The sequence below is a fragment of the Pristiophorus japonicus genome, chromosome 2 (genome assembly GCF_044704955.1).
Source record: "Pristiophorus japonicus isolate sPriJap1 chromosome 2, sPriJap1.hap1, whole genome shotgun sequence".
Classification (NCBI taxonomy): domain Eukaryota; kingdom Metazoa; phylum Chordata; class Chondrichthyes; family Pristiophoridae; genus Pristiophorus; species Pristiophorus japonicus.
Genome location: NC_091978.1, coordinates 40,575,035 through 40,593,248, shown reverse-complemented (window position 1 = coordinate 40,593,248; position 18,214 = coordinate 40,575,035). Strand labels below are relative to the sequence as shown.

The 18,214-nt window shown below is 40.8% G+C and overlaps 1 protein-coding gene across 4 annotated transcripts in view; it reads right to left on the bottom strand.

Moving 5' to 3' along the window:
* uvssa (UV-stimulated scaffold protein A) overlaps positions 1 to 18,214 on the bottom strand; it is a 100,547-nt gene that overhangs the window by 49,442 nt on the left and 32,891 nt on the right. For all 4 annotated transcript variants that reach the window (XM_070866889.1, XM_070866890.1, XM_070866891.1 and 1 more), the window contains exons 7-8: positions 15,581 to 15,709; positions 7,505 to 7,613 (exon numbers count right to left, since the gene is read on the bottom strand). In XM_070866889.1, coding sequence (XP_070722990.1) covers positions 7,505 to 7,613; positions 15,581 to 15,709 — 238 coding nt within the window. The remainder of the gene's footprint in view (positions 1 to 7,504; positions 7,614 to 15,580; positions 15,710 to 18,214) is intronic.

Sequence of the window (18,214 nt, the reverse complement as noted above, 5' to 3'; positions counted from 1 at the left end):
GACAGTTATCAAGGTATATGACACAGAGTCCATACGAATTTATTTTTAAAAAGTATAAGATTTCTAAACATTAAAAAGTGTTTAATATGTTATTTGAGTAACAGTTAATGGAACATATAGTTAAAAGCATTCTTTCGGCCCACCCCATGGTTAACTGGACTGTATGTTTTGGCAATAAGCCTTGAGGACCGAGAAAGCACTAGTTTGAATTCCAGACCCATGGCGAGTCAGTCAATCTCAACCAGAGCAGTAGTGGGGTGCTACAATTAGCCTTGTACCAAAATCACAAAAGGGGTCGAGGGAAAGTCAGGGTTTTCACTTGACCACTATCAGGCGACCCTTGCTGGAAATGAAAGTGCTCGCATGCTAGGAGAGGAGTGCCAGGCTCAGCTGTGAAGGGCCTCAAGGTCAAGTAAACAATTAAACTACAAGACACACTAACTGACCAGGCAAATATATGACTTGGCATTTGGACAAGATATCACAACCCACCCCCGTCCTCTCTGGAACTGTCCCGGAGGGAAAGATTGTAGGAGGAGAAAGACATAAAATTACTTGGCTTAGTGCTGGGTTGTAAGAAAAATAATTTGAATCAAGTATTTCCAAGGCAATGAAGAGTCGTTAATCAAAATTATGCTTAAATGCCAGGATAAAACACATCTAGTGGAATAAAGTACCTAAAGATTGTTTTTGAAAAAAATATATATTTAAAATCTGTTTTTGCCTTTTATTTTTCATACACAGAACCACATTGTTAAAACTGTGACCTTCGTACAAAACTATAAAATGCCAAAATCTTTTTGAAATTGCTCAGTGTCACCTATTTGCCTGAAGCAATAACAAAGATAGAGTTAAAAAGATTAATCAATAGCAGGAAATGGCAAGGCTGGGCCTGTGGCTGAAAGCTAGGCCACTGAATGCTGACATTATTGATTTTAGCAAGTTCACCAGGACTTGTAATTAAAATGTAAATTTGAGAAAGAGATTATGTCCTGACAGAAATCTTGGGATTAGGGAGAAGATAAAGGGCCTCAGTGGTGCAGAGAGGGAGAGAGAGAGAGAGAAGGAAGGTTTCCTCAGCTGTGTGGCTTTACCCTTATTTTAACAACATTGGATCTGCTCTGAAGTTTAATTGGTAAATTGTTGAGACAGATAATAGAAACTGCTGATAGAAGTTGAACCATGGAAAGCTCCTATGGACTCTAATGCTTTCTAACTCTTAACACTTTGCTCTCTGAATTATATTTATCCCTCACAAAAGGAGCTATTTGGAGCCGTTGTTAATTTGTTGAGCAGAAAGGGTTGGGAGGTGGTAGGGCAAATAAAATGTTATTAAATGACTTTTTAAAACTGTCATTTTAATTTGTGAACTCTTTTTATTGAATCTTGCTATCAGTCTGACTTATAAATCAACTGTGGTCAGTAGCAATGAGGTACATGGAGCATCATTTGGAGTTACTTACTCATTTTAGTTCAAAACGTCACCCACATCTAAAGAAAAACATATTTGCAATATTTACAGCTGCAGCATAGAGACAGAAAGCAAAATGTAAAATTCAATAGCCCATGGAGTTAGAGAGCATTGTTTATACCGTGTAACAAACTTTGTGATGTTGTTTTCTGTTCATTTTTATCCTGCATGTCTAAATAACAGATCAATATACCTATGCTTAAAAACAACATCTGTACGGCATGGGACATGTTTGTATTAGAAAATGTTCCCATCAGGGATATCAAAGTGGCTATTACTGTTACAACTATACTTCTAAAGGAAATGTATGGAGTTTTCATGTACTGGAATTCCACTAATTCTGCAGATTTGTTAGATCCATTTGAAGTAAAATAAAATGTTAAACAAATCCACAACAGGTTTAAAATAAAAAAGTAAATGGCCCAGAAATCCCGGCCTCCCCTGGTTCGGACTGAGTGTGTACGGACCCGGGGAGGCCCCGCAAAAGTCGGTTTTCAGCACACAATGCGCATGCGCTGAAAAACGGCTTTTCCGATCTGTCAAGCTCTGGCTTGACAGACGGTCCGTTTCTCCACAGCCAGGACATTTGCATGGGCAAGATTGCGGTATTTACCCATATCTTACCCAGCGAGTGTCCTGAAAACTCTTGCGCCTACTTTTACAGGCATAAGAGTTTTAAAACATACAAAAGCATAGTAAAATAACATTTTAAAAACACTTTTTAATGTTAAAAACCCTGCACACCATGTTAAGTTTATTTAAAAACCTTTTTTTTTTTTAAATCGAAAAAAAATATTATAAGACATTAATAACTTAAATTTAAGTTAATCTTAAATATGTGGTGTATTTTTTTATTTTTGTTTTAGTGTTTGGGGGGTGGGAGGGGTTGTTTCTCAATCATAATAATGGGAACTCCTACTTACGGAGCTCCCATTGTTATGAATGAGAAGATATTGTACCTTGATTGGCTGCCCAGAGCCATGTGACTCCAGCTCCAGCTTACGGATGTCCCGACGTGCACGCGCTCCGATGCGCAGGGAGAGGAGGCCTCACGACCAGGATCTCTAGTGGGCGCAGCAGGATAAGGTAGGTGCGCAACTTTGTTAACTTTTTCTGTCGAGCGCCCGAGGGAAGACCTCGATCGGGATTTCTAGGCCAATACCTCCTTTAAAGCAGTGAACGAAGGAATTGTACACAAACTCATTATGCATGTCATAGGATCATAGAACGGTTACAGCACAGGAGGTGGCCATTCGGCCCTTCGAACCCGTGCTGGGTCTCTACAAGAGCACCTGAGCCAGTCCCACTCCCACATCCTTTCCTCGTAACCCTGCAAATTTTTTTCCTTCAGGTACTTATCCAATTCCCTTTTGAAAGCCACGATTGAGTCTGGCTCCGTCACCCTTTCAGGCAGCGCATTCCAGTTTCGAAACACTCGCTGCATAAAAAAGATTTTCCTCATGTTGCCTTTTGCTCTTCTGCCAATCACCTTAAATCTGTGTCCTCTGGTTCTTAACTCTTCCATCAATGGAACAGTTTCTCTCTATCTGTCCAGACCCCTCATGATTTTGCACACCTCTATCAAATCTCCTCTCAATCTGCTATGCTCCAAGGAGAACAACCCCAGCTTCTCCAGTCTATCCATGTAACTGAAGTCCCTCATCCCTGGAATCATTCATGGAAATCTTTTCTGCACCCTTTCTAAGGCCTTCACATCCTTCCTTAAGTGTGGTGCCCAGAATTGGACACAGTGGGCTGAATTTGGCCAGGTCCCACCCACACAGTATGGGGTAACCCAGGAGGTTGAGTTTCCCAGCACGCTGTGGAGTCAGCCTGATACCCAACCCCAGAGGGGGCCAGGCTGATGATGGGGGGAGCTTCGGGGGCACAATAAAATGCTCCCCGAGGCTGAGGCCACCTCGTTGCAGCCATCGGGAATCCTCAGCCTCGGGATCCCCGGCCGACTGCAATAAAAATGGCAAATCTGGTTAAAGTAGAGGCTTCAGGCCTCATTATAATATGTAAATTGCCAATCCATCTCCCAGCAGCGAGTTGGCAGCACCCCTCCCCCCTCCACCTGCCCAAGTGAAAGGTGAAAATGGGCAGGTTGGGGTCACATTTATTCCACTTTCACTTCCCCTCCCCGCCTCCAAACCACCCGCTCTTACTTCAGAAAATTCCAGCCACTACTCCAGTTGAGGCCGATCCAGTATTTTATAAAGGTTAATCATAACTTCCTTTCTTTTGTAGTCTATGCCTCTATTTATGAAGCCCAGGATCCTGTATGCTCTTTTAACTGCTTTCTCAGCCTGCCCTGCCACTTTCAACAATTTGTGCACCTATACCCCCTAGGTCTCTCTGTTAATGCACATCCTTTAGAATTGTACCCTTTAGTTTATATTGCCTTTCCTCATTTTTCCTACCAAAATGTATCACTTCGCAAATTTCTGCGATAAATTTAATCTGCCATGTGTCTGCCCATTCCACCAGCCTGTCTATGTCCTCGTGAAGTCGATCAATATCCTCCCCACTGTTCACTCTACTTCCAAGTTTTGTGTCATCTACAAATTTAGAAATTGTGCCCACTTTGCCCAAGTCCAAATCATTAATATATATCAAGCAAAGTAGTTGTCCTTGTACCCACCCCTGTGGAATACCACTGTATACATTCCTCCAGTCTGAAAAACAACTGTTCACCACTACTCAGTCTCAGTCTCTCTCTCTCTCTCTCTCTCTCTCGTCACTTAGCCAATTTCATATCGATGCTGCCACTGTCCCTTTTATTCCAAGGGCTTCAATTTTGCTGGCAAGCCTATTATGTTGCACTTTATCAAACGGCTTTTGGAAGTCTATATACACGTCAACTGCACTACCCTCATCAACCCTCTCGGTTACTTCATCATTTAGACATTAATTTTGCACGGAATAATTTCAAGGCCTTTGTGTCCAGGCATAAGGAAAATCTTAATTATTTATGTTCTGCCATATTATTAATACAGGCAAAAAGAAACTTCTAGTTGATTGCCCATGGCATTACACACATGGGGTGGAACTTTCAACTTATGCAGCGGCACAAAACTAGTGGTATTGGATCGGGAACCCTTTACATACACTGCTCGATTTTACTGTCCATCGAGGTCAATGAAAAGGAAAACTTGGGAAGGGTGTATAATTGGTGGCTGATCCGATACCGTCAGTTTTACCCCTCCACCGGAGTTGAAAGTTCCGCCCATGGAGGAAAGACCAAGTGTAGCCTTCGGGTAAAGGGTGATAATTGGACACGCCCATGCAGACATATTTCAGTCCCTATTTTAAAGTCATGGATTCTATCCCTAGTTTATATTTTCATTATAAATATAAATTCCTATGTCCTCATTTAAAATGGAAAATGCCTACATGCATTTGCTGCAGCACCTTCACTGGGAGAGGATGTAATTACAACGTGACAAGTTTATCCAGCTATTTCCATTATAAATGTGGAAATAGGAATTTATAATGGATAAAGTTAACAGGAAGTGTGTGCAGACAGAAGATTTGTTTTTATGTAACACTATTTGATTATCAAGGTTGGTAGAGATAGATAGATCAGAACCCTAAAACTTATTAGTTATGCTCTTGAGCAAGTTCTTGTCACTTTTTAGAACATTTTCCTTTGTTATCTTTTTATCAAACTTTCAAGATTATTTCTATAATTTTTCTTTAAATCTCTGTCATTGTGTCACTAAAGTCGCTGAATTGAAATGTGCATTGCAGTTGTTACATTGCTTAATTCAGATTATTGGATAATTTGATATTTTTAAGCACAAAAAATAACTCTGAAATTATCAGCAGCAGAATGTGAATATTTTGACTTATTGAGCAAGAGTTCTGAATGTAGGTCAACAAAGCAAAATCATGAGGCGAGTCATCCCAGATAGTTCTTCTACGCCTACATTCAGAACTCTTGCTTAACAACCCAGATGAGACTGTGAACTCAACGTGTGGAGAGTGACAGCATAAAACAATGTCTTACCATTCCATACCACAACAGGCAACACCCAACTTCTTTGTCAAACTATCATAAACTTCTACTAGAACAAAAAAAATCACATAGCAAACTATTTCAAATCCACCTCTAATTTAGCTCCATGAGGACCTGCGTTCATCCAGCATTTCATCCAAATGACTATTCTTCATGTGCGGCCAGTGTAGTAGGCTACTGAACTGCGGGGAGCATCAGAGTGGAATTTGATTCCATCATTAAGACATGTGTACTGCTGTATAACAATTAGGATTGGGAAGCCTGCCTGATTTTTCTACTACCTAATCCAGTTATATTGAACTAACTTGTAGTGCTCCCCTTTGTTACCGCGTCAACTAACCCAAAACAGCTCAGGCCTCTCGCCTGAGTCAGAAGGTTATGGGTTCAAGCCCCACTCCAGGAGACTTGAGCATGGCATTTAGGCGAACACTGAAGTGCACTACTGAGGGAGTGTTGCACTGTCTGAGGTGCAACCTTTCAGATGAGACGTTAAATCGAGGACCCGTCTTCCCCCTCAGCTGGATGTGAAAGATCCCATGGCATAATTTGAAGAAGAGCAGTGGAATTTTTGCCGGTGTCCTGGTCAATAATTATCCCTCAACCAATATCACAAACAGATTAACTGGCCATGATTATATTGCTATTTGTGAGACCTTGCTGTGTGCAAATTGGCTGCTGCATTTCCTACATTACAGGCAGATTGGACCTTGATTTAATAGCTCATCTGAAAGATGGAACTTCAACAATGCAGTAAGTTTTTTAGTATTACACTGGAGTGTTAGCCAAGGTTTAAAAGCTCAATTCCTGGAGTTGCAGTCCTTGAAGACAAAACCTGTCAATTCAGTCAAGATGACACGAGGAAATTAATCCAAAAATACTCTGGTTTAAAGAGTTGCTAAATTTCAGTAAAAACTTTATAAATCTCCATTTGAGAAAAGGTGTAGGAAACTATCTCTGTGAATGCTAATTGAAAGAATAAAAATGCTACATGAATATGCAAGCATGCTTGGGTTCTTCAGTACTGAAAGGATTAATTTAAATAATGCCAGTGTATTCAGTAAATTATTTTAGCGTGTTAATTTAGAACAGGTACTCGTAATTCTTTGCATTCAGGTAAATCTAATTTAAATTCCATTGACTGTTTTAATTAAACTTAACACTCATAGGCAAAAATATTACAAGAGAACTGTTGTTGGTTTAGCAGACAGCTGACCTTTCTTTATTTCTTTGAGACTACATATATCTTAGATAAACTGGTCTCCTTTCTCTTATTCCCAAGCACTGTGAAACCTGCCAAAAATGGATTTAGTGTCAGGATTAAGACTGATTCAGTCTAGTTAGGATTGTACTATTATATTACCTTGTTCATACTGCCACATTTATACCATGATCTGGTATTTATTTCTGCCTGGCATGAATTTTGTCAAGTAAAACCAGTTGAATTACACTCCTAACTCATACCATCATGAAAAACCAAACCTTCTGGAATTGGTTGACTTCATGCCAACAATGAATTTGGAAGAGCACGACATAAACACATCAACTATTTGTACCTTTTCCTTTAAACAGAGACCAACATCACTGCAATGTGAATGCATAATATGTTACAGACTTGTCTATCACCATTCCATGAGGCATGTATACACTGTGAATTTTAAAAAGTCAGGATTACTAAACTGCCTGAGGGAAAAACAATTGGATTTGACCAGTTGGGTTGGTACTGGAATTAGGATATCATGTTCAGGGTTGGATGAGGCACGAGAGAAGAGTTATCTGGGACAGGAAGGACATTTAACCAACGCATTCAAGAGATAGAAAGTTAAAGGATGCTTATCGGAGAGAGTATCACGAGATGTTTATTTGTCTATAACAAATGGGTGTTCAAATAACTTCCTCAGTTCACCAGTGGGTAGATTAAGCACACAGCTGATCACCTTATTAAAGGGAGTTTGTTTACTTAGCTGTGGAAGAGTGAGCTGAAAAGTGGCAGCCCAGCAGCTGCATAAACTCACCGTACTCCTCCCGAAGGTGCTCCTGAATATACGGCTCGTAACCTTCCTTCTCTGGAACTTCAACAAAATCATCATCAGCGTCGTCATCATCCTCATCGGTCGCTTTCATCTGTCGAAGCAAATCAAAAGAAAACCTGTCACTATCGCTGACCTGTGAAACATCCTAATTATACTCTTCGAAAATGACAGGAGCACTTAACTTTCTCAGTGAGTAAATGACAGCAATCAATCAAGTCTGAATAACAATGAGCTGCGGACCTGAAAATTATTTTTGTATAGAATCTACCCAGGAATTTATGAAAGGTGAAACACAACCCAAGGTTTAGAGTATTATGGCTTTCAGCTTGCACACGGCACATCAAACACTAAACAGAATTTATGTGTTTTAATTTTCTGAAAGGTACAGTAGGAGGGGGTCTGGTGTTACAATGCATAACATATACTGCATCTTTTTTAAATACAAGAAATTCCACCATAATCTAGTGTTTACCACAGTTCCTCAAATAAAAGTCATCTTCAGTGAATTTCAATCATTTTCCTAAACAACTTTGTATTTAACTCTGGACTACAATTAGTATAAAACTGAAAAAAACCTGATTAAATCTTGAAATGGGCATCATGTAGAAAAAAATCGAAGAGGCTAGATTTTCCTTTTTTTTGGTATGCATTTACTTCCAGAAATCATGCAAGCTCTCACTCACACACACACACACAAATCTGGTTCCAATGACCTATACCATCAACAATAATCCCAATAAAGGAACAACCTATGCCAAAAATCTCCACTTTACCCAAATACATTATTCTAATATAAGTCTTGCAGTTAGACGGGGGTGTGAAATTGGTCGTCTTTTGCAGTAGCGGAAAATAGATGATTGTGAATTGTCAGCCCGTTTTGCACCCTTCACGATTTCCGTTTCCATTGAAATCGGGGCATCAATTTGCTATCACCCATTTTGCGCTACCGCCCAAATCTAATTATCACCTCCAAACATCTCAAAGGTCTTCACATAATGAATTACTTTTGGAGAGTAGGGATTGTTCTAATGGAGCCAAAAATTGCACAAAATAACACAGTACCGGTGTCACATGTTAATAGACAACAGAGAAAGCTACAACTGCCTAATGGCTACTATGAGTGCATCAATAATGCCCAAATACAAAAAAGAAAGTGCTGGAAACTTTACACCACTATTTGTGCACAAGGGTAGATGAAAGAGCAACATATTCCACCTCGATGTAAAAGAAAATTATCAGTATAATATTGTATATTCAAACCTCTTTTCAGCTTTTTCTTTAAAAATGTAGCAAAAACAGCAACGTGCATCGCTGGGGAAATGTTTTACTGAATGGTCATAATTATGGCAAAAATAAAATCAAATGAATTACTCATCCTTGCATTATCAGAGCAAATTAAGCTAAAGAAAAGGGATCATTCTAAATATTTGAATGGTTGAAAAAATCTGCTTCCCTACACATTTTTGTTTTGTGTAAAATCTTAATAGAATCATAAAATAAATTCTCTATGGTCTAATTAATTTGGGAGGCAATCGCAATTACTTCCCACCCAGGAAATCAGTTTCGTTCTGTCTTAAATAAGTGTCTGTTACACTCTAAAAAATGATGTTATAAGGCATCCTTAGACAAGTGAACTCTAAACTTCATTTGTCATTCTGCAGGCTTGATGGCTATGCATTTAAAAACCCATTCTATCTTATAAACTAAAAATTAAATGTACTCAGCTGTGATAGTCGTCATTGCATCTGCTATTTATATGCTAATATCCTTTCGGAAGGTCCTGCAAATTATAGCACTCCAGTAAGTCAGGTGCATCTAGCCTCAGCCTCTAACTGTACACTTAAAAAATGCACAATATTTTGAAAGATTGTGGCAAAGACTTTTAAAATCACAATCAACTTAACATTGTTGTTCATTGATGATTTCAGCTTGCGTTTAAACTTGTTAGAGGTGCTGCTGACGGACAAATAATTAGCCAATAACAAACGAGAAGGTGTGCACAATCATAGCACACTAGGGACTGTTTTGGCAATGAGGCAAAGCCAAGTGCTAGAAAGGACCCTGATGCACTAAAGCCCATTTAAATGTATGCCTTTGAGTTATTATAGCATTTATTTATTAGAATATTTTGAAAATATGTTAACAAATTGTTGTATACATTTAAATATTTTAGGCTATGGTTATGCCTTTTCTTTCAAATAATATTTTAGAATACATTTTGAGAGACTTGTTTGTCATTTATTTTACTTTGCAGCAGTTATGATGGAGAACAATGAAAGGTTCAGAAACGAACTGAAATGAGCCAGTCTTAGGACATTTCTGATCATTCTCTGTCAATCCAAACTCTTTATTTTCTATAATCCAAATACATATGTATTACTAATAGCACCTGGTCACAGCGGTTAAAGAGGTATCGGCTCTCCTCCCACACACTTTTCATAATTTTATGAAAAGTCTAGTTCAGACTGAGATTGTGGTTGGGAGGGTGATGGAATCTGTGGCAAGGGAGCGGAGTTTGTGCCAAAAATTATGGCTTCAGTCTTCTTGATGTTGAGCTAGAGGTAGTTGTTTCATCCAAGACTTCATGTCAAAAGAAATCTGTACGGAGGCAGTAAAGGGATAGAGAAAAGTGGTAGAAAGGTAGAGCTGTGAACCAGCAGACTTCAAGTGAAAGCTGACCCCATGTCTGAAGATGATGTTGTTGAGAGGAGCTGGTATGGAAGGGGGAGCAAGAGGTTAAGCAGAGGACAGATCTTCAGAGAACCCTTGAAGTGATGGCACACAAAAGCAAAGAGAAGCCATTGTTGAAGATGCACTGGCTGCGTTGGGAGAGGTAGGAAAGGAAACATGCAAGATAGGCCTCACAGACTTGGACAGTTGGTTATTGGAGGGTGGTGTGGTCAACCATATCAAGTGCTGCAGAAATGTCAAGGATTGTGAGGATAATACACGACAGGGATAATACACCATTGTCACAGTCACGAGAGCAGTTACTTGCAACTGTAGCAAAGGCCATTTTTGGTGCCGTGAGAAGAGAGGAAGCTTAATTAGAGGGATGCAAATAGAGATTCAGGAACAATGGACTCAAGAGTTGCGAGACGACAACACAATCGAGGACCTTCGAGAAAACGGTGGTACCTGTAATTGGAGAAGATGGATTGGTTGAGGATATTTTCTTTGAGGAAGTGATGAAAGTGGTTTTAAACGATGAAAGGGGAATAGGACAGTGCCCAAGGAAAGGGAGCCATTGATGATGTCATCTAACAGAGGCAAAAAGAGGAACTGAGTGGTCAGGAGTTGACTGGGTAGGGAAACTGAGAGTTCAGGAAATGCATTGCATAAATGGGATGAGCTTTGAGGAGATGGGAGAGAATTAAGTCCTGAGCTAGTGAGTGGGAGACTGGAGTAAGGTAGAAGGTAGTCGCCAAAAGGAAGGGGTAGATGTAGCAGAAGCAGCTGCACAGATGGTTTCAGGGGGAAGAGGGGGAGTAATTTTGAACTTTACCACCTGAGCGATACCTTGACGGAGCGGATCACCTGCCCCTTGTAAAATTTGCCCCATTTTCATTACTTTCTTTAGGAAAATCTACTTTCTCACGCTGTTGCCCTTTTTGTGTGATAAAATTGATAAAAGTATTATCTCTAGCAAACCCTGTTCCTGACAGCTGCTTGATGCATCAGTGCACCATGTCTGAGTAATGTGGCAAATGTCACTAGTGGTGGTTTGAAAGGACATGTAACCTCCTCAAATAGTGCCGTAGGACATTTTACATCCACCTCAGCGGGCAGATGGAGCCTAGGTTTAACGTACCATCTGAAAGTCAGCACCTCCATCAGCGCAGCACTCCTTCAGTGCTGCACACAAGTGTCAGCCTAGATTCTGTGCTCAGGTACTCTGTAATACATGTAAGGACATATAAAAAAAAAAACAATGCTGTGGTGATCTTTGCAGCTACAGGCAAAGCTGTCCCTGTGCTAGATCACGTATACAGGCCAGGCTCCAGTGGATGGCAGAATTTAATTCCCTTGAAAGACGTGTCTTTTCAGATATGGCCAAGTAAGGGTGTCTGGGTCTTGGGTCAAGTTTAAGTGGGCGCCGTAAGTGCACCTGCATTTTTTCACTCTGCCCGATCTCCTTATCCTGCTCCAATTCCAGAACAGCCATGGAAGACTCAAAGAAATTCCCAAGCTGAGCACTGTGGTCATGGCAGAGGAAGTAGCTGCCATCGGCAGCAGTGAAAAGGTCTCTGTAGATGGAGTCTTGTACTGCCGTAAGGCAGCAGCAAACAGAAACATAAAGTAATGCAACCAAGAGAACACAAACCGCCAATCCAAACTGTCAATCCAGTTCTCAAGAGCAGAAATGGAAACCTAGAAACAAGCAATTTTAAATAGGGAAGCAGTGAAAAGGCACTAGCATTGTGGAATTCATCGAGAGATCTATTTAACTAAGACTGAATTAAATAATTAAATTGAATTTAAAATATTGAAGCCTGAGATGTAGGCTGGCCTCTTTAAAAAATTCTTAAAATCTTAGGATGGCAGAATTCAGCTCCTAATGAAATCAGACCGTCAGACTCATTTGCCCAACAATGCATGATCAGAGACCGCACCATCAGAGACTGCACCAGAGACCGCCACTAGGAGGACGAGATGCCAAAAGAAAGACTTGCATTTATATAGCACCGTTTACGACCACTGGTCATCCAAAAGCACTTTACAGCCAATAAAGTACTTTTTGAAATGTAGTCACTGTTGTAACGCGGTAGCCAATTTCCGCAGAGTTAGGTCCCACAGACAAAAATGTGATGATGACCAGATAATCTATCTAGTGATGTTGATTGAGAGATACATTTTTGGCCAGGAAACCAGGGATAACTCCTCTGCTTTTCTTCAAAATAGTACTATGGGATCTTTTACGTCTACCTGAGAAAGCAGACGGGGCCTCGGTTTAACGTCTCATCTGAAAGACGGGATCTCTGACAGTGCAGCACTCCCTCAGTACTGTACTGGAGCGCCAGCCTAGATTTTTGTGCTCAGTCCCTGGAGTGGGACTTGAATCCAGAACCTTCTGACTCAAAGGTGAGTGTGCTACCCACTGAGCAATGGCTGAACAATCTTCACGTTTTCCTACTTGGTCATTGCTCAGCAATGATAATAATGTCACAGTCAAGATTAGAATCTCATGGTTTGGTGATATTAGTAGCACTAAATTTTTCCAGGAGAGCTAGGGAAAGGAACTTGGGCCAAAATTCCACATTGTCGCTTTTTGGCATTATTTCCGATGAACAGACATTTTTTTAGTCCAAAATAAGGCCAAAGAAATAAGGCCGAAGTTTCGCCAAAATTATTTTTCATTTTGGTGCAGCGCAGAAATAGCTCCGCTTTTTAGGATGGGGCTAATTTTTTGCGCCGTAAAAATGACACCCATTCTGCGCATACCTAAGCATTTAGATTTCCAACGAGAGGTACAATGGGAGGGAACGAGCTGTCTCTCTCCGGTTCCCGGGCGTGGGGGGGAAGGAAATATGGGCTGAGCACTGCTTTTATATAATTGTGTAGAGGGCCAAATGGCCTGCCGTGGCCACCCCTCTCCCTGGCCAAGCCACCGGAGGAATCGGTTGCCTTCAGTCCCTGTTAAGAAGTGAATTGGTATAGAAAGAATTAAACTGTATTAACACAATTACATAGCACAACTGACGCCATCAGCTACAAACGGAACGATTTTGAAGTGTCAGTGTTTTATCACAGTAAATATTCAGTCCTAAAAATAAAATAACTTTCTTTTATAATGAAGTAATTCAAAGATAATATTGCATCACTACATTCAATAGGAACATAATAAATACAAATCAACACAACAAATCAATCCTAAGCCCAGGGGTAATGGCCGAGGTTCCCCATTAACACCGATTTCGATCAGACTCCGACTTGGTAAGGCAAGGTTTAAAAAGTGGTCCTTAGCGCTGTCCTTAAAAAAATCCTTATTGGCAAAACTCGCAAAAACGGGCAAAAATGGCATTATGGGTGGGTTTGACCCCAAATGACATCAGAAAAATGGTACTTAAAAAAAGCGGCCATTATCTGTTAAGGACGCCGTTATACCATTGGCGAAACTAGCAAAATCGCCTTAAATTAAGTTAGCTCCAAAAAACACTGTAAGCTTAAAAAAAATTGAGCTAAATGGTGGCAAATTTAGGGCCCATTTAATGTCCCTAAAGAAGGTTATCAATAGGCGGCGTGAAAGGGAAGTTCATGACTGAATAATCATCTATTCATTCCAAATTTTCTTATATTCCTAAACCTAAAAGAGTTGTTTGCCACTAGTAATGACGCAGTGCATCATTTAAATGGTTAACTCTTTTTTGTAAGAACCTAACCAATGCAGTTGTAATTCAGTTCAAAAGAACAAATTCTAGTTTGCTGAGAATGGGCAATAAATGCTGCCTTGCCATGTTCTGAGGGGGGAAAAAAACTCAGTTCAGCAGAAAATACTAATTTAAATTTAACACTAAATCAGCAATGAAATGTTGCAGTCAACATTTGTTTTGCCTCTTCCAGCCATGATGCTCATGTATTCTGTCGCAGCAAACTAGCACACAGCACAAACTCCCTCTGCTGGGCTGTATGGCCGCATTTCAAATCGAGCTGCAAAAGCTGAAGTGAAAAATCCCCACTAAAGCTGCGACTTGAGCTATTACAACCAGGCCTCATTCTAAAATGTAATTGTGAGATGTTAATTTGCTACTTAAAGATAATACCACATCAAATTAAATAATCTAACTAAATGAAATGGTGTCCTGTAACGGTTTACATGGTATTACAATACAACAGTGACTGCACTTCAAAAGTACTTTATTGGCTGTAAATCATTTGGGATGTCCTGAGGTTGTAAAAGGCGCTATAGAAATGCAAGTCTTTCTGTAGTGGTTATGTTACTGGACTACTATCCCTAATAGAATGTGGGTTCACATCCCACCTTGGCAGTTTTAGAATTTGAATGCAGTATTAAAACATAAAAAGCTTGTACAGGGTATCAGTAAAAGTGACCATGAAGCTATCAGATTGTGGTAAAAACCCAATGTCCTTCGGTGACGGATATCTGCCATCCTTACCCAGTCTGGTCTATATGTGATTCCAATCCCAAAACTATGGTTTTCTCTTAACTGCGCTCTGAAGTGACCAAGCAAGCCGCTCAGTTACCTTCTCAGGGAAACTAAGGATGGGCAATAAATGCCAGCCTTGCTAGTAACACCCAGATCCCGAGAAAGAGCATAAAAAATTTAAAGTTTTGATGTAGGGTGGAAACTTTCAGTTCATGTGACTTTGATACAATGAATGGTGTAGCACAGTATGGGCTGGATTTTCGGGTTTTTGTGAAAACAATAGTTTTACACCAAAATTACCGTTTTTGCTGCGCTTCTGTTTTCAGGGCTAACTTTCGGCCTTTACTTCATCGGTAAAATCGGAGTTGCACGAAGATTCGCAGCGCAAGCCACGAGTTTCGGCAACTTTAGTCCAAGGCCAGTAACGCTGCGAGAGGTGTCTTGGGAGGAGGGAAAAGCAAAAAAAATTTGCTAAAACAAAAAAACAAATTCACAAAACATTCAAAAAACACTTACCTACCAAATCGCTGCAAAATAATTAAAAAAATAAAAACTTTAACTTACCTTTTTGCAGGTCTTCACTGGCAGGGCTGCACCGACATGTTTGACCCTGTTGTTATTCTGGGCATGGCGTACGGGTCCCGAGAGAGCCGAAAGTGCAACGCAAATGCAATTTGCGTCGTTGCACATCGGCACATCTCTCCCCGGCGGTACGTGGAAGCGCCGCCGCAAAGAGGTCACCGAGGATCCCGCCGACCGGGTTTTCACCACAGACGGTCAAATAGCGGCGAAAACTCGGTCGCAAAGTCGGCCAATATCTATGTATCTACATTAAAAATATAAAACCTAATGAAATACATCAGCAGAATTTTCCTGCAAGCTTTCCAAGCAGCCATATTGCTTCCCCGTGCAAATACCCAGAATCATCGACTTAAATTATTGCAGTACTCACCACTTTTCTCTGCCTCTTCTCGTAACTAATGTTCATCTCTTCATGTTTTTTTAATGCCGCATCCATCGTATTTTTTAAGTCAATGGCACGTTTTAAGCGAGCATCGCTAATGCCAGCTTTGGTGAAAGTCTAGAACAAAATTGTAAAAAATGTGTTACTCCAGACTAGAAGCCTATTTCAATAACACTTTCTGTAGAAAATTCAGTTAAAATGAAAAGAAAAATTGAAAACCAAATATCGAACAACTTGCATTTATATTGTATTCCTCACGTGCAGAGTGTTTTATAATGAGAAAAATTATGAAATGGTGCACAAGAAGCATGGGTAAAGGGGAACGGAATAAAGAGGCTAGAGTGGGAAACCAGAGATAGTGGTGAAAGCAGCGGGAGGTGATGAGATGGAGGGAACTGGGTAGAGAATTCTAGAGGGCAAGAGCAATGTGGCTGAATGAGCAGTCTCAATGTTATAGCATTTGGGATCTCCTCGGCCATAAGAAGATTTAATAACAAAGGCGAGAAGACCACTCTAGAATTTCAAAATCGACACTGGGGCGCAGGGAGTTGGTGAAGCTTGGAAACGGCAGAGTGGTGAGAGTGTGGGGCTTATTATAGTCAAGGTTCTGGGTTGCAGCAGGCAGGTCAGCTAAAAGGGTGCTCTAGAAATCAAGCATGGATTAGGGTTTCCGGAACAGAGCGAGACAAAGGTGGAAGAAAGTGGTTTCGGCAACAGAAAATGTGGGGATGGAAGCTAAGCGCAGCGTCAAGCAGGATGCCACGGTTCAGCACCTCCCCACACAATCTGGAATTGCAGGCAGTGAAGTTGATGCCAGAGACATGATGGTGCTGCCGGGAGCTGAAGAGGATTCAGCCTCGGTCATGTAGACATTCAGCAGGAGGACGTTTTGGTCTTGATATCGACAGCGATTTTAAGTGTGGCGACAACCTCCTGGTGTGGACATGGTGCCTGATGTAGCTGAGCGGAAGCAGATCAATGATGGTTTTAGCCTGTGGCATCGCAAATGTCTTTGGATCTCAGCTGTCCAGAAGCACTAACCACTGGACCTATTTCATGATTTTCATGGGTCTGGTTTTCAACAACAACAATGTCATGGTCATCCTCTGGGACATCTACCATCTGTCCTTTACTGAATAGCAAAGTTATGAAGCATTTAACACACTACCACAATTTGTGTAATGGTGCTGGGCCCATATTGCAAACATCAAAACTTTCCTTGAAGCATCCCAATGGCTTGTTTAGTTCTAACTTTTGTTTATCTGTGTGCTTCACTGTAGTGCCTCGGCAGTACTGGTAAGCCTACAAAGTGTCATCACGAGCCATGGGAGTAGCAGGTATCCCTAGTCACCTGGTAGCCATCCTGCCCCTTGCCTCTGCTATTGAAATAGAGTTGGGACACTGAACTGACGAAATATGAAGGCATTATTACATCACCCAGCATTTCGTGAAGCTGAGCCACGTTTGCAAATGTCCTGCACATTTAGAGGATTTACATTCAGGGCACGCAATTCCACATTGATGCAATCAATTGCTGAGGAATCTGGCAATACTGTAAAAATCTATTTTGGGACCACTTTCAAAGTACATAAACTGATCTGCCCAGGCAAAGACGAAATTGGCCTTATGTGCGTGCAGTGAATTGGCTGATCTGGCAAAAGTTTTCTGTAGCTCCCTGGAATGAGCCTTTTGTGCAAAAGTTTAGAGCTGTGATCACTTTTTGTGCCATGGTTAGAACTGTCTCTGCCATGGCCTGGGTTGCTACATCCCTGATAGATGGTCTGGCTCGCTTTCTGGTACTGTCTGATAAATCTGGCATCCCTCAATCTCCAGTTCCTTGACTTCCTACAACATGTATGTCATATCAAATAGGATTACCACAGAATAGGGCATATTTTGGGTTTCAGATACTTGATCCCGAATTGCTCTTCAGTAGTGCAGAATGTAGGGAGCACTTCCTGGACAAAGCAGTACAACAATTAAATCCAGGTCCTCCAATTTTTCAAATTTAAAATTACATAAGAACATAAGAACATAAGAAATAGGAGCAGGAGCAGGCCATAGGGATTATGAGTTGTGAGGAGGATGCAAAGACGCTGCGAGGCGATTTAGATAGGTTGAGTGAGTGGGCAAACACATGGCAGATGCAGTATAACATGGATAAATGTGAAGTTATCCACTTTGGTAGGGAAAAACATAAGGACAAAGTATTATTTAAATGATAATGGCTTGGCAAGTGTCGATGTACAGAGGGACCTGGGTGTCTTTGTACACCAATCGTTGAAAGCAAACATGCAGGCGCAGCAAGCAGTTAGGAAGGCAAATGGTATGTTGGCCTTCATTGCAAGAGGATTTGAGTACAAGAGCAAGGATGTCTTACTACAGTTATACAGGGCCTTGGTGAGACCGCACCTGGAATATTGTGTGCAGTTTTGATCTCCTTACCTAAGAAAGGATATTTTTGCCATAGAGGAAGTGCAGCAAAGGTTCACCAGACTGATTCCTAGGATGGCAGAACTGTTGTATGAGGAGAGATTAGGTCAACTAGGCCTGTATTCACTAGAGTTTAGAAGAATGAAAGGGGATCTCATTGAAACGTATAAAATTCTGACTGGGTTGGAT